General features: G+C 45.5%; 1 protein-coding gene across 1 annotated transcript in view; it reads left to right on the top strand.

Annotated features, from left to right (window-relative positions):
• LOC119444327 (ATP-binding cassette sub-family C member 3-like) overlaps positions 1-15,057 on the top strand; it is a 321,860-nt gene extending 306,803 nt beyond the window's left edge. The window contains exons 24-27 of the mRNA XM_049663273.1: positions 5,154-5,312; positions 10,504-10,670; positions 13,472-13,666; positions 14,887-15,057. Of these exons, the coding sequence (XP_049519230.1) occupies positions 5,154-5,312; positions 10,504-10,670; positions 13,472-13,666; positions 14,887-15,037 (672 nt within the window). The 3' untranslated portion in view covers positions 15,038-15,057. The remainder of the gene's footprint in view (positions 1-5,153; positions 5,313-10,503; positions 10,671-13,471; positions 13,667-14,886) is intronic.
• The last annotated feature ends 623 nt before the right edge of the window (positions 15,058-15,680 follow it).

Raw genomic sequence — 15,680 nt, 5'->3', positions numbered from 1 at the left:
TGCGATGTCATCATCAGTGGCTCGAAGACTGCTATCCGGAACTTGAGTAGCGGCTACATTACAAACCTCGCGCACTCTCTACTAGTCGCTCACCCACCAAAAAATTACGTCGCTCTCATCTGGACTCCAGCACATCAAGGACTACCAGGCAACGAAATGGCTCATGCCGCTGCTCGAGGATTCATGGACCGACTGGACGGAAATGTGGGCCTTACCCCAGAACCCAATGACTCCCAACAACAGACCAATAAAGATGCACTCATCACATTCCATGAAATTTGCACACACTACAAACACCGACTCCTAACGTATCCACCTCTCTCTGTATCCAGCACGCGCCAGAGAGAAATATTGTGGCCCCAACTAAAAACTCGCACTTTTCTTACCCCACGCACTTTGCACTTATTCTTTCCCGACACATACCCGACACCCAAGTGTCGCTTCTGCCCTGTCCAGACAGCAGATCTCTCCCATATAATGTGGAAATGCCCCATCAAATATCCCACCCGCAACCTCAAACGATTAATTAGTAGCGAGTAGCTGTGGGAGACTGCCCTGTGCAGCTCCGATCCCACCCTGCAGGACCGAGTCCTGAGGTGGGCTGAGGAGGTAGCGGAGGCCTACAACTTGTAAGCGGACGTCTGGCAGCAGTAGGTGCTAACACTGGAGCACACATGCCTCCCTCTCCCCCCCCGGCCCCTCCCCTTTCTGAAAAAGGGAAATAAAAGTTCATTCATTCATTCATAATTCTACAACGGACGGCAATCACAATCAACGTCTGCTTTACAATGAATGAAAACAGATCGTAAGTGCAGAACATCATTATTTGACGAAATCTATTACATGAAAAATGTCTATGTGAACCTACGCAATGCGGGAATCGATATTATGCTACGCATTTGGCAGTCGGCTGGTTACAAAGCGTTATGACCAGGTGTCATCGACACAAATAAATACCTTTACGCACTCGGTCACGCTTAGGCAATCCTAAATCTGGACGATGCATGACCCAATGCATACGCCCTCTTTTTGAACTGCTCGTTCCGGCTAACGACGGTGAAGCTGAGATACAAGAACAAAATGCCAAAAAAATTGGTTACACTGGTGCAGACTGCATTCTGGAAACGTACTGCGCCGCACGTTTCAATCCCTTCTACCACACTATCAGCGAGCGCGGCCTGAAGCAAAGAAAAATAAAGGTATTTGATATCCGCCGAAAATGCAAGCACTCCCCGGGGGCAACACTCCTCTGAAAACTGCGATACCTCTCACGGACTCCAGACATTGAACAGGTAATTGACGCCGAGCAAGGACAGGCTTTTGTGCAGGTAAGCTTCCAAACAGCGCTGCCAAGTGCCAACATCCGAAAGAATCAGCTGGAGAGAAGAGCGAAGATCGCGAAGATCGCGCACATGCAAAGCACCTCAGAGCCCTTGAGCAAAACTGATAGCTTCGTGATAGCACATCTTCAGGGCCTTCTTCGCATTGGCTGGGTGGAAACCCTCTGTCAGCTGAAACTTGTTACGAAGAGCACTGTCGACATTTTCGCGGTAAACACGAGCAGAAATCGAACCCTGCTCCTTTGTCCATCTGAAGTAGGTTCCAGTTGTTCTCGCCAAGTGAGGTGACAACATTCGGGAGGCACTGGCGCCAAATACCTGGTCATCTACCCGGGAGTGTTTCAACGCATTCGAGGACGACACGATGGCTTTCCGCTGGCGCTGCTTTACTGGTAGTGGTTCTGACAACAGAGAGAAGCTCAGTTTTGTCTTGTTTTGGGACAACAGAAAACGTAGGCCCAAGTCCCAGAACCTTTTCAACCTTGCCTCAGATGAAAGCGCGACCAATCTTCTGATTGGATGGCCTTAAGCAGGGGGCGGGTGTGTTCCTGGGTAGTGTGATGAGGAGGTTCTGCCACAAGAACTTTGTGGCTTGTGACGCAACATGTAGCTCTTGATAAAAGCAATGGTACAAACGTCCAGGCGATGTCCAGAGCAATACCTGTCAGGGCTGGCAGAAGTATTTTACGAGAATCCCGTTTGCCGAAAAAGAAAGCTCAGCCTAAGCTTGATAGGGCAAAAGTGGCCGTGATCTCTTACCTCCGCAGCGTCTCCCACAAGGTGAAGAAGGATGCTGCGCGTGAGTTTGTTACCAATTCCATAGGCCCTGCATGCGTTAGTTCACCATCACTTGCATTAACCGACAAAGAGATTAACTATCTCCGTAGCTGAGCAATTCACTGCATTTAATAGGGTAGTACGTGTGTTAACCCCCTCCCCCTCTCTCCTTGTTTGCGCATATATTTGTGCCCGCAAAAATAAAAGCTAATGTTGGTAGTAGTCAGCGCTTGTCCTGTCCGTCTTGTCTCATTTTTTTTCGCGCTGTTTCCGCGAAATGATAATCAAGTAACGAAGGGTACAGCAATAACGGTAAGCGAAAACTAAACATATAGTAATTCGTACCGATGGTAAAAGAAAAGTATTGTTGAATGTGAACCTGGTTGGTTTGGAACGCGATAGACTAGCTGATTGAGCGAAATGAGAAGGCGTACGGCAGACATTCCAAAATTATGTCCAGGATCTTAAGGCTATCCTTGAAAAGGTAAGCGTACGCTCATTGCATTTTACCGGTACGAACATATGGCAGAAAATCTGAGATTAACAAGAAAGCTTGAGAAGATGTTAAGTATCGTGGAACGAGCGATGTAACGAAAAATGCTAGTCGTAATGTCAAGGGAGAGAAAGACTGCGGTGAGGATTGGAGAGCAAACGAGGTTGCCGATGTTATTTTCTTTACTTTAGCACGTAAACGTAAATATGGGCAGGCTATGTAATGCCTAGGGAGATAACCAGTGCTCTATTAGAGTTGCAGAATGTGTGCTAAGGGAAGGGAAACGCAGTCGAGGATGACAGAAAGTTAGGGGGTCTGATCAAATAAGAAAGTTCGCAAGCACAACTCGGAATCAGCTAGCACAAGATACAGGTAATAGACCTTTTTTTTGGAACGTTAGCGCCAGAACAGGCTGCTAAAGCACTTGTAGGAAATGTGCGTAAGCCACAGAGACGGGCGTCGATGTTTTGCTTTCCTCCTGCGCCGTATGAGCACATGTAAGTAGCACTATCTGAAGCAAATTTGCCTTGATGGTGTATGTTACTGCCTAATTCAAACAAGAACGTCTTGTTTATTGTTTAGCTGCGGCGAATTCTCGCTCTTTGCGATTCCAACCATCGATCGTTTCCGGCCACTGATTTTTTTATTATTGAAATGAAATTTAAAAAAAAGAAGTATTACCTTACATTACCCTTCAATAAGTTAGTGCACACATCGATCGACTCTGGAAATCATCGGGGATGGCCAATATTGAAAATTAGGCACAACAATGAGTATGCAGATTGAATACTAAACCCAACAGCACGTTCCACAGTTGGAGTGGTAACTGTCAGGTAGGCTTGGTTTAGGATCTACCTTGTCTAATATTCCGTTTTTTTACAAGTGAACTTTACCTGACTTTTTAATGCGAGGGGGAATGAGGCGGTGTTCGCTGCAGTTTCTCGTACATTTTTAAAGTTTAATAAGAACGATTCATTTTGATCCGTGTCTCTTGTGCGGCAATGTCAAGCGCACCATTTCATAAATGTCTAGCGCCGCGTCTGAGAGTGAAAATGCAATTTTGATGTGCTCAGCGATGCTGCGCTAGTGTTCTGACGAAGCATATCGCTTAGCTGCGATTGGTGGTTTAATTTCTGAACCGTGCTGCAAATAAAACTTATACAAAAACTCAAGCAAAATGTCCTATTAACTTTTTCTTATGCAGTGGAGATGAATAGATTGATAATAAAGCGACTGTCACCGCGAAGCAGCCACCTACTTCACTTGTGGCCAATGCGCTCAAATGAAATCGGTATTGAAAGTTACTACCTAGTTTCGTTGGATCGCGGCTTGCGAACGCAATATTGGGAGTAGCCGGCCGATAACTTCGATCCTAAAAGATTGTTTTCTCGTAAAAAATACGAGGAGTATAGACCATTACACGGAACCGTTTAGGTGCCGCCTATTGGGCTGATAACGCTTCTGTTTTCTGTCATTCACAACGAAGCTTACGGTACTGCAGTCAATTCGCAAGCATGTAAACAGTTGTAAAAGCGGCAACGCGGCAAACGGGCTCCAAGATAACCTGCTCGCTCAACGTACACTCTTCCCTATAATGCACCGCGCGCCCGCGGGGCACTGTGGGATTGCGTGAAAAACAATTATTCGATGGAGATCGCTGTGAGAGCCCTTCGCTTTGGCAGTGGACTTAAAAAATAGGGTGATGATTATGACGATCGTGAATGCCGTTTTGTACGCTAAGTAATCATGTGCGAATGTGCGTTGCCTAGAAACTAGCGAATTCGCCCTTCTCCTGAATCAAGCCTACGTCTGTGTTGAGAGAAGCGTTCCAGTGGCCATGGTGTCAAAATCGGGCAAATTTTACTCCATAAAATAATGAACATCACGAGCTTTTTAGCAATTGGTGTGTTGGTGCGCCTTAGCCTGAATAGGACTGGTACCAGCTTAGGGACGTATTTGAGATAAAAATTTCTTGCGCTCAAGAATATGTGACTTTCTTGTCGGATCAAAGAAGCTAAAAAATTGTTGCTATTTTCGGGCGTTTATTGTAAGCTTTATCACTCAAATTGCACTTCGAAACAAATGTCAACGCATCTAATTAGCTTCGACACTATGCCAATAACCAGCAGAGTATCTTTCGCAGATTAGGTGGCCCGCGGAGTTTAGCCTCTGATGCTGTGGCCACTTCTCCCGCTTTCTTTGAGCTACCGAAGTTGGCCGCAACCTTAGTTGGCTAGGACAAAGCCCGCCAGCTGCGGCTATAGAGGCAAAATGCGGTCAGGCTCGACAGTGCTCCTAAGTAGGCAGTCAGAAAAAAGCAACTCGGCCGTGTTCTTTGTGAATATTGTTGAATACGGTGATACGCTGATTCCCTAAGGACAGAGGCGTTGAAATTAGGTGTCACGCGGTTGGGGCACGGCCGCATTCAACGCGCCTTGATTGCAGGGTAAATATCTTCCCGCATAATTCGGATAGCGAACGGTGCCGATAATCGGCTCACTGAGCCCAGTTTTGCTACAGGTGCTGTTTTTTCTCTGTTGCAGGTGGGTATTGTCGGTCGAACAGGAGCGGGGAAGTCATCCCTCGTGCTCGCTCTGCTGCGGATGCTCACAACTTCTCAAGGGCGTATTCTCATCGATGACGTCGATATCTCCCATGTGCCACTGAAGAGGCTCCGCAGCGCAATAACAGTAATACCGCAGGTATTGTCATGTATGACTATAATAGCATAAGGCGATAGCATTATATTAATGACGTCCATCGCTGTATGGTCTTCGATCTTCAGACATAAAAGTTATAAGAATTGAGTATGTGTGTTTACTGCCTATATAATGCTAAAATAAAGCCGCCTTTTTGTATATTTGACAACACTTACTGCCTACAGGTTGAAACGCCAATAGAATGGCACATGCAACTAGCATTAGGAGGCATAGGTGTTGCCTATTAGCTTTGGCCTTCGTTGGATTGCATTGTATACTAGTTTATACAACCCCAGCTGGTTGCGGTCTGTATCCGAATCTTCTCTCGTCACATATTCTGAATTATACAGTCTTACAAAAGTCGGTTGTGTGAAAAAGAGAACTGCCAACCACTCGAATATAGCACCAGTCCATTTACGGGCTTCTGTCGGGGAGATGCAAATGTTCCTATTCATAGAAGTTCATCCATGTTGGGGATTTCTGTAGAAACGATTTGCAAAGTACTTAGTGTGCTTCCTTATTTCCAAAAAAAATTATCTTCAATGAAAATGATTGATGCCAACTTGGTGCACTGGTTATACGCCAGTAGGTGTGTACCGCTATTCCATAAACGTCGTTGACGCCAACTTTGGTAACTACGTTATGTGCCATTGGGAATCTGCCGCTCTATAATGACAAAAGGGATTCCTTAAAAATATGTGATGCTGAACGGAATCGACCCCACGCCACAAAGGTTCATCAAGGACAGCTACCCGACGCATTTTTGCATGCTGCGACTCAAATGGCATTGCCGCTCTTCAATGAAGCTCTCGCCAACTTCAGTCACTCACTATGTGCCACTGCATGAGTGTGCGGCAAGCGACGGAACGATTCTCAGCGTTCGTATAAATCAGCCCGCCGCACTTCTTGTCTCGGAGGCGACGCGTGCAATAGAGATTCACCAAAGCCGCTTGTGGTCGGACAAGAGGCGCCCAGAGACTGTGCGCCTCTCACATCAAATCCGTATTGGGCTCCCTTTCGAGATGTGAACGCAAGAAGAAGCCGAGCACCAGGCCAGGGGACATCTCTCTCTATACCTATTAGAAAAAAAAACGGCGGGTTCCCGGCGGCGCCGGGATTACAACTCAATGCCTCGCGCATACGACGCGGATTCTCTACCGCTAGGCCACTGCTGCGGTTCTACAACCGGTCTAACCAGTTGTGCAGCGCTCGCCTCGGCTGCGGCAAGTTGTGAGTTTGATTCCCACCGCCGCCGGGCACCCACTGGTTCAAATAGGCACAAGTGTGCCCTGGCCTGGTGTTCGGCTTTCTTCAGGGGTGATGCGCTTGGGAAAAGATCAAGCGCCCTAAATTCCAGTCTGAAACCCTCGTTAGCACAAAAAAGGAGGTTCCATGGTGACAATTTCCCATGTGACGCCCCGAATGCACCTATTGAGTTGCTATTTATTGAGCACTCTAAAAAAGTTTACATCCTTTGGGTGGTTTCTTGTCCTCAAACAATCACCGTCATCTGTCTTGTCCGCATTTCCTTTCTTTAACGCTGCTAGCCCGGTACTTCCTAGTCACGAACGGCCCGTGCGTTATCAACGTGACACAGCATTCTCGATAGGAAGGTAGCGAGCTCCAAGTTTTCAAGAAAGGAAACGCAAGCAAGGCAGATGACGGTTTCTTGGGGGGACATGATACGACCCAAAGGGTGTAGAAGACTTCCTTTAGAGTGTATTCCTGGGCATCAGCGCGCCACGCTTCTCGTCTCTAAGGCCACGCGCGCACTTCTCGGTAGTGCCACCAGATGGCGCCGCGTGTCCAGAACGAAGCGCGAGAGGAGCCTGTTTTCCACACGACACGTTTGACACGCCATGAGTTTCGAAGGGCATGTGCAGGCTTCACGGTGGCGGCGTTAGGTGGCGCCGAATATTCTTTGGGAAGTCCGAAAGAGGAGCCCGATCCAGTGCACGCGTCATACATAACTTGTTTTCACGGTGGCAATAGGTTGTGTCGATTATACTCATACAATGCTAACGCATTACCCTCGACAGTCATCGTCCCAGATGGGTTCTATCCCAATTTTTGCGGTTTGCGGTATTTACCATAGCTTTGTCTCTGCGGCAAAGTATCATGGTTCGCTCGCCACACCTTGAGGACTTAGTGCATATAAGTTCAGAGTAAGGCATTCGGTACCTTGGGTGGATTGCAACTTTTTTAAATGTTTTGGTAGGCACATCAGCAGTACTGCATTTGTTCAGAAAAAGTATTCTAACGTGACCGATCTCAAGTTCCGAGAGCCACGTTTCAATAAAAAAATTTACTTTAGCTCTAGGATAAATGTCTGAAAATATGAAAAGACAGAGGACAGGGGCTGTGCTAACATAATTTCCCTAGTTCTAGCTGTTAGTATGTTTCCTGCAAATCAATCAGTATTGCGTAGCTGTAGCCCTTAGTAAGCTTTTTTTTTAACGGAAACGCGTCAGTGACGCCATTATGTACTGACAACATTAGCGATTTCCGTCGGAAACAGCCGTTTCAAGCTGCTAAAGCTTATTATTAGTACGCATGAAATCGTACTACAGATGCGCTCGGTGTTTACGGTCATGTTGTCTTGACGTCCTTGGGGATAAATTCGCATGTTGTGCATCTACTAGTGCAAGGTAATCATGCCCCTGGAATGAAAAGAACATTATTTCTAACTCTGGAAATTAAGCAAGCTCCTGGGCCACCGATCGCACGCAATGCGAACGAGTTATTACAAACTGCGAACATTAGCTCCAATGCATCGTAAAGAAACAAACGTTTAAGGTGATGCCGACAAGGTAGACTGGTAAGTGTGTGGCTACCACTTAAGCGCTACCAGGTGGCACTCGTTGATCGAGTTCACTTCTCATGATTAATGAGAATAGATTATGACACGAATTCTGCAGAAAGTGTTTGTCATGCCGATTAGTTACCGGTTGGTATCTCTCGACAACAAATTTATTGCTGTTTATCAAGGTTTGCATAGGTTACTCTTGGTGTTGCTACTTGTAGCCTTTTGCGGAGTACTTCATACTTGTGCATAAAATCGAAAGAACTACTCGTCGTAGTCAGACCTATTCCGCTCAACATCTTTAATTTATTTAAGATATCCATGGCAACTCCAACTAGGCTGCCTAACATAGGCCATATTTACTGATGCCATTCAATGAGCTTGTTGGTAAATGCTGAAGAGCAAAGAAATCAAAATACCAAGAAGCACGTAACATGGTACAGAATACGAAATTAAATGTTAGTCACGTAGGATGAATGATGCATGAAAAGAAAAAAAAATGGGGGGGGAGGGGGGGAGAGAACATGCATTTCGAAAACTCTTTGAGCAAAGGCATATCATGCCAACAGAAAATTGGTAGCTGGCGAACAGCTACTTCTTTAATCGCAGATACAAGTCCACCCTTAAAGGGGCCCTGAGCCACTTTTTATCGAAATCGCAAAAACGCACTTGAAGTCAAAATAGTCCCGGCCGCAGCGGCCGCATTTCGATGGAGGCGAAATGCAAAAACGTCCGTGTGCTTGCGTTGTGATGCACGTTAAAGAACCCCAAGCGGTTAAAATTAATACGGAGCGCTCCATTACGGCGTGCCTCATAATCAGAAATGGTTTTCCCGCGTAAAACCCCAGAAAGAAGAAGAAGAAGTAGCACTTTGTAGAAAAAATTGCTTCGGTGCGTTCAGTAGAAGCAGAGTTATTGGCATATTCAAGGAAGACCTTCCATCCCCTTCGCGGTGCGAACGCTCCTCCTCAATGTCAGGCACTGCGAAGGCTACGAAAGCCCCGCTACGGTGGAGCGGGGCGTTGCTCACAACGCTCCGCCTACTGAAAGTCATCTTGGCACGCAGTTCAAATTTGATTGTCACGTGGACGCCACTACTTTCGATTAGGGCGCCTTCGACGCGCCAAACTTGGAGCAAAGCCCTCAACTATAGTGAACTATTCTACTGGTACTGGTAACCGTGAATTGGACTACTGGTACCTGGAACCAAACTTACGGTTGAGTTCACGGTGTCTCCACAGGGGTCTCATCCCTTTGCTCTCCTTTGCGGTGCTACAGTGCACGAGATAGCTACGCGCGGCCGTGTTTTCTCGGACTGAATGGCATCGGTAGAGTCTTTCCTTTCCCATTTATCTCGACGGCCATCGCACAATTACGACGGTCGAACCAAACGCCATCTTTATATTCCCTCGTGCATCGGCAGCCGCCAAATCGGCTCAAATGCGCGGATACAGCAGGCGCAACGGGGACGCGCGCCTTTGCATGGCCTAGTAGCAGTAGCGGTTCATGGCTGTTGCGGTAGTAGTAGCATGCGTGCTTTCTCACTCCAGAGCCACTAGACCAGCGTGCATCGTGCGCTAGTTCGGCTGGCCGGCAGCATGCTTGTGCACTGCCGTCGACAGCGTAGACTGTCGACGGCGTGTAGCGCACTTCTAACCCCTAAATTACTCGATGAGGCGGTTTCTAAGAAAAATCAAGATGCCTAATTTAATAATAACATAACTAGGGTATTCAATTTTTCTAATGATTACTGACGGCTCATGTTTTAATCTACGAATTATAGCCGGTTACTTCTGAAGGCGTACCCGCTTGGAACAAATTCTCAGGACTGCACAAGCTTCGAGGTGATCATTCTGAAGTGCCCGACGAAATGCATTGGCGTTCAAGTTACCTTTTTAATAAAACGCGTTTTTATGCACTGAAGCACAAAAGTAACTGGAACATCAATGCATTTGGCTCGGCACTTTGAAACCAACTATTTTGAAACTGGTGCATGACCGAGAATTCGTTCTAAGTGGTTACGCCTTGCGATCCCACGTCGCAAAACTGCGACGTGCTCTTGCACGCACTAAGAGCGGTTTTCACTTGTTCTGAAGCAACTGCAATATTGACGATCAGCACCGTCGTCACCACAATATGGAGAGGAGCCCATAACTGTAGTCTTCTGTATATAAGTTTAATGTGCTAGAATTCCCTTCTCCGTCGGGACGTGCATATTTAGTTTTATGTAAAATCACTGTAAAACATGATGCTAGCATTCTTTCAAATGGCTCTTATGCCAACGGCGAGACCGCTCCGCCTCTGTTTTGAACACCGGAGCGTACTTGTGTTGTTTCACTCCCCATCGTATATTGAGCCTCGGACTACTACTGGCCTGTGAAACCCTTGTAGGATCCGAGCTTGGTGCGGGGCACTCTGAGAGTCAACCTAGACCCAACAGGGTCGCACTCAGACGAGGAACTGTGGGAGGCGCTGCACCAGGCCCACTTGGCTTCCATGGCTACCCGTCACCCAGCCGGTTTGCAGATGGAGACTGCAGATGGAGGCACTAATTTAAGGTACGCATGAATTTATATTACTTTCCTAGCGCCGAGTGCAACCTTACTCGCAAGCTCGCATTCAGTATAACAAGCCTACAAGTCCTCAGACATCTAATGCTAAGCAGAGTGAAGCTCATGCCAGAAGCTTTGACAGTCTTCTTATGCATTAGGCAGCGCTGGCTCAATAGCTGTGTAGTTCTGCTGCTCAACAGGAGGTCGCCAGTTTCATTCCTGGGCGTGGCGTCCGTATGTCGGCGGGGGTGAAACGCAAGTACGCTACACTCTAAAAATATTAACACGGCTAAGGCTGTTTAGTTGTCACACGGGTAACACCTCTTCCGTTAGGGCCTGACAAAGATTTATAGAGGACGACAACGAAGCTCTAACTACACATGCGATGACAGAAGACGTAGTTGAAAGCTATGTAATCGTTGTGAAAACCTTGGGCGCGCAGAAATGTCCGACAGGAGAATTTCACGAGGATACATATGGAACTTTATTTAATGCACTTTTTATGTCGCCTGTCACAGCTGTCATAATTTTTACTTGCAAGAAAATGTCGGCAAACAAGATGCCATCATTGGTTCCCACCAGCAATTTGATCGTACCCCTTAAACGAGAGGGTGTTAGCCATGCGACAACCGAACACCCTTTATACACCCATAAAGGTGTACAAATATTTAAAGTAGTGCACTTAGCTTTGTTTGCCCGCTAAAAGGCGCCGTGCCGCAAAATTAGTTCGGAGCCTCCTGCTACGGAGTCTCTCATAGACCGCTGTTGATTTAGTATGCCAAATAGGGTGTCTTTGAGATGTGAATACAAATAGTTAGTGTGGAGTGCTAGAAGAGAAGTGCTATTGGGTATTTTCAAATAATTTGAACCTAACCAAATGTTTCGCCACCAGTGAGTGTTTACGTATGCTTACTGTTCGCCGTCTATTAAACAAACTATCGCTAATTGTCAGAAGCGTGACAGCGACAAATGTTTTCAAAGCAATGCAGAAGTGTAATGTCTAATGCAAGCTTCGGTTTTTGTTTTGAGGTGGAAGCCTACATGACGTGTGATGTTGCTTGTAGTATGTGATTTCGTGTTCTTGGTATTCTAGCTCTTTAGCTGTTTTATATTTTATGCTACAGCTAGAGATATTTTTCTTGCAACAAGCTTGTTGCTTTTTGGAGAGCTTGCTTGCAACCAGGCTCTAATTTTGTTTACAGGCTATCCATGCAACTTTTTTACTTACAGATGGTGATCTCGTGTTTAAAACTGATCATTTCTCACTGATAGTTGTCACTTTTTTGTACTGGTCAGTACAGCCGTGGTGACTAAATTTACCGAAAGAAATAGTTTTGCTGCATATGCGTCTGTGTTATACTATTCGATTCGTATTTGAAAGAGTTTATATTCGACCGTCTGTAAAGTTAAACGTGATCGATCAGTCAATCAGTGAATAAATCTAGCAATATTAAAATCAGTTTGAAGTCAGCGCTTGTCAATCGTTTGTCGCCTCATTCGCCGTCCTTTGCCTACGTTCGCTCTGTCAAACATCATGGATCGACACCAATTAACTATCACGGTCGTATGCCTTACTGCAATCAATCTAACGTTTGTATCAATGAAACAGTGCCAGTTGCGGTCTAAGCTGGTAGCACTTTCACCATGTATGTCGTTCGACTGTGTGGTGTGGTTACATTGGCTATCCTGACAATCCAGACCATTCGATCGTGAGTAGGAGTTGTGTTCGATCTCCATAGTACTAGAACTTAAGACATACCACAGGAATTTCCTAAACCGCCTGCAGTAAGCCTCACGGCAACAAGACAAAGTTGCTCGTATAGAAGCAGTGCACATAATATGTAGTCCGGTGTCGAAAGGAGTTTTAGAGAAAACCACAAATTGTTCTCAGATGTCCGGAGTCCGGACCCAACGAAATATTACCCCAAACATCGCGTTCACGCGTGGCCAGTAGTACATGCGACAAGCGTGCCAGTGGAACATGCCAGATAAGTGGGAGCAAATGCATGCTCATGCAGCAAAGTGCTTGTGATATTTTTTAGAATAGTCGCGAGAGGTTCAGAAGACATCAAGACCAAAGCTGCTAGGAAGCTTATAATAGGTTTCGCCAGAAGCAAACGAACACACACGAAACGATACACAGGATTTGCGGCTTTGCACTCGTCCCCTTGCGTCTTCGTGTATAAGTGCGGTTCGTGTCCTTCAAGATAAACTTACTGTAAGCAGTAATGCATGAACTAGCCCAAATACACGTTATAAGTTATCAGGCCTTCGGGAAGGTAGACTTTTCATCCAGGTAGATATCCTGTATGGGCTGGTTACTGCCGAAATGACCTGTGCTAAATATTCTAGATGCCTTTATTAGATGCCATATGTGGAGCGGTTCTACGCAGACGCGTGGTCGCTGCAGCGGCCGCCAACGAGGATGTTTTAACATTTCAACAGATCACAAGTAGATTTCTGCACACTCGAGTGGCCGCTGTGATAGGTGCAGCTTCTGGTAAATGTTGCACTTGGGAACATCTGCTGGATGTCAATGGTTCGCTGTCAGTTGACGCTGTTCTTCATTTATACTCAGTGAGAGTTTTTATGGATCTGCTAATAATTATTCAATAAAATGCACTGTACATACATATATTATATACTCCCAAGCATTGTTGATAGGGACAATAAGATTTTAAAGCAACTTGAGATTAAGAAGTTATCTCGCTAATTCGTTCATGGCAATGCCCAGTGCCCATCCTTTGGCCACGTTCGCATAAGGATTGGCGTAAAGATCTGGCTTCCCTTTTCTTGCACGACCTCAGCGTGGGCCAGCGGCAGCTCGTGTGCCTCGCACGCGCTCTTTTGCGGCGATCCAAGATCCTTCTGCTCGACGAGGCAACATCGCAGATGGACGGCGACACGGACAAGCTCATACAGAGGACGCTGAGGGAGGCCTTCAAAAAGTGCACCGTGCTAGCTATCGCTCATCGCATACACACCGTGCTAGACTATGACAGGTAATCTGGCGCCGAACCAAGGTTTATACTACACAGTAAAAGCTTTTACACCCAAAAGCGTGTACATAGGCGGATCGCAGAGACGGCAGCCTAAGGGTGTGAATTAGCACCCATTTTACAATGTTGTCTTTTTGGCACACCCTACAACAAAGTTGCCTATGTAAAGGAACTGTAAGACGTTGTGAAAACACCCTAAAGAAAGGGTGGAGCCTACACCATTCAATTATTTTTTCTCATTTAACACCCACTGTGAATGGAGCCACGATGGGTATACAGCCCCCATACCGGGCGTGTCAAATAGCTTGAACCTATCTTTAAAGTGGTACACTTTACAGATAAGTGAGACCTATGGCATATCGATTACCGTCATCTCATTTTAAGTGTATTTTGAAGTTGAATTACAGTTACATAATTATATGTGTGTATGCATATAGCCAAGGCAGACATACTTTGGCGCTAAAACCGAGAGCTTCAGAAGACTAATTAACACAAGCTTAATAATTAACGTTTTGGTTAGTGTCATAGGTGCAGTTGTTTAAATGGCGAACTTGAAGGCTGCCACATTTTACCTCACCCTCATTTTTTTTTACTCTTGGAAGTTGCACCTAATTGGACATAATCATCTTCGAAGGATTTGCCGCGGCATGCTACGAAACTCCACCCTACACTCCTTTACGGCGCGTTGACGTCTGACGCGCAGCGGAGGGCGCGCTCAGTCACGACATTGCCTCGATTGAGCTTTGAAATTTGATGATGAATATCTCGTTATAAGTGCGATTTTCAGGATTTAAAAAAATATTAATGTGCGTAGAAAGGTCACGGCCTCCAAGTTTACCACTTCAACAACTGCTTCCAAAGCACTAATAAAAGCAATTATAAAGCATTTTTGTGAATGACACTGGCGTCATTAGAAGCAAAGTATGGCCGCCTCGCCTAGGAAGTCGTCTGCAAAACCACCACGTTCGCGGCGCTCATTATTTTTTTATAAAAAAATTACATGGTCCTTAAAAAAACAACCTGTATGCCTGCAAATAGGGCCTACAGATTTGTATAATTTTGTACAATTTTTGTTTACATTTGTATTGCTGGAAAGATAAGTAAGGATGCTCCAAAATGAACGCGGAATATTAAAGCGGTTTCAATCCCCTCAAAGCAGTGTCCTCATATATACACATTTTGGCGGCCTACGCTCTAACAATAGCACCAACCTTTCTTTTCAGAATACTCGTTTTAGAGGATGGCAGAGTCAAAGAGTATGGCACTCCTGCTGCTTTGTTCTCCGATTGCAACTCTGCTTTTTCCAAGATGGCCACGGATGCAGGAATCACCACCTCCCTGCCCGTCAAGACCGGTGTTTCTACACATCTGTAATCTCTCGTGGGAAATATATGAAGTTTAGTTATAAACTCTGTGGGGTGAAATCTGTACAGACTTGTACTACCAACTATTCCTAATCTGGTCAATCAGTGATGTTTTGGTGTAGTTTGCCGCCTTCCTTAGAAGTTTGCTCTTCAGTTGTTTCGCTCTGAATTTATTTTATTTGTCACGTTGACCTGAGGACATGTTTTGGCATTAATACGAAAATGTTAAACTGTGGAAACCGACAGCTCTTCATGTGCAAAATGTAAAAGGCGACAAAGTTTTATAAACCTAACGTACGATGCACCAAAGAATTAAAAAAGCACTTATGGTACAAACCTCAAAGACAATATTATATAATTGTTTTAGATGTGACGACACATATGCTAGTTGTAAGAATGTATGCGTTATCTGTTTTCAAGAAGCCTTTGATACAAAACAGGAAGATAATAGATGAGGTTTTAGCGTCGACGACATCAGTGAGGCACAGGTTTTTTTCATCATCAAATTATTCTCCACTTACCTGTTTTCATGTTATTTTGTTACTTCAGTAATGGCTCTTTATTGGGACTAATCACACCTGGGTGAGTAAGTGTAATAGAGCAAGTATCGCAATATGAAGAAGGTGTCGAAACACAATGCCGAAGCTGTTTTG

This window comes from Dermacentor silvarum, chromosome 3, assembly GCF_013339745.2.
Source record: "Dermacentor silvarum isolate Dsil-2018 chromosome 3, BIME_Dsil_1.4, whole genome shotgun sequence".
NCBI classification, from domain to species: Eukaryota; Metazoa; Arthropoda; class Arachnida; order Ixodida; family Ixodidae; genus Dermacentor; species Dermacentor silvarum.
This window is presented reverse-complemented; position numbering and strand designations above follow the sequence as displayed.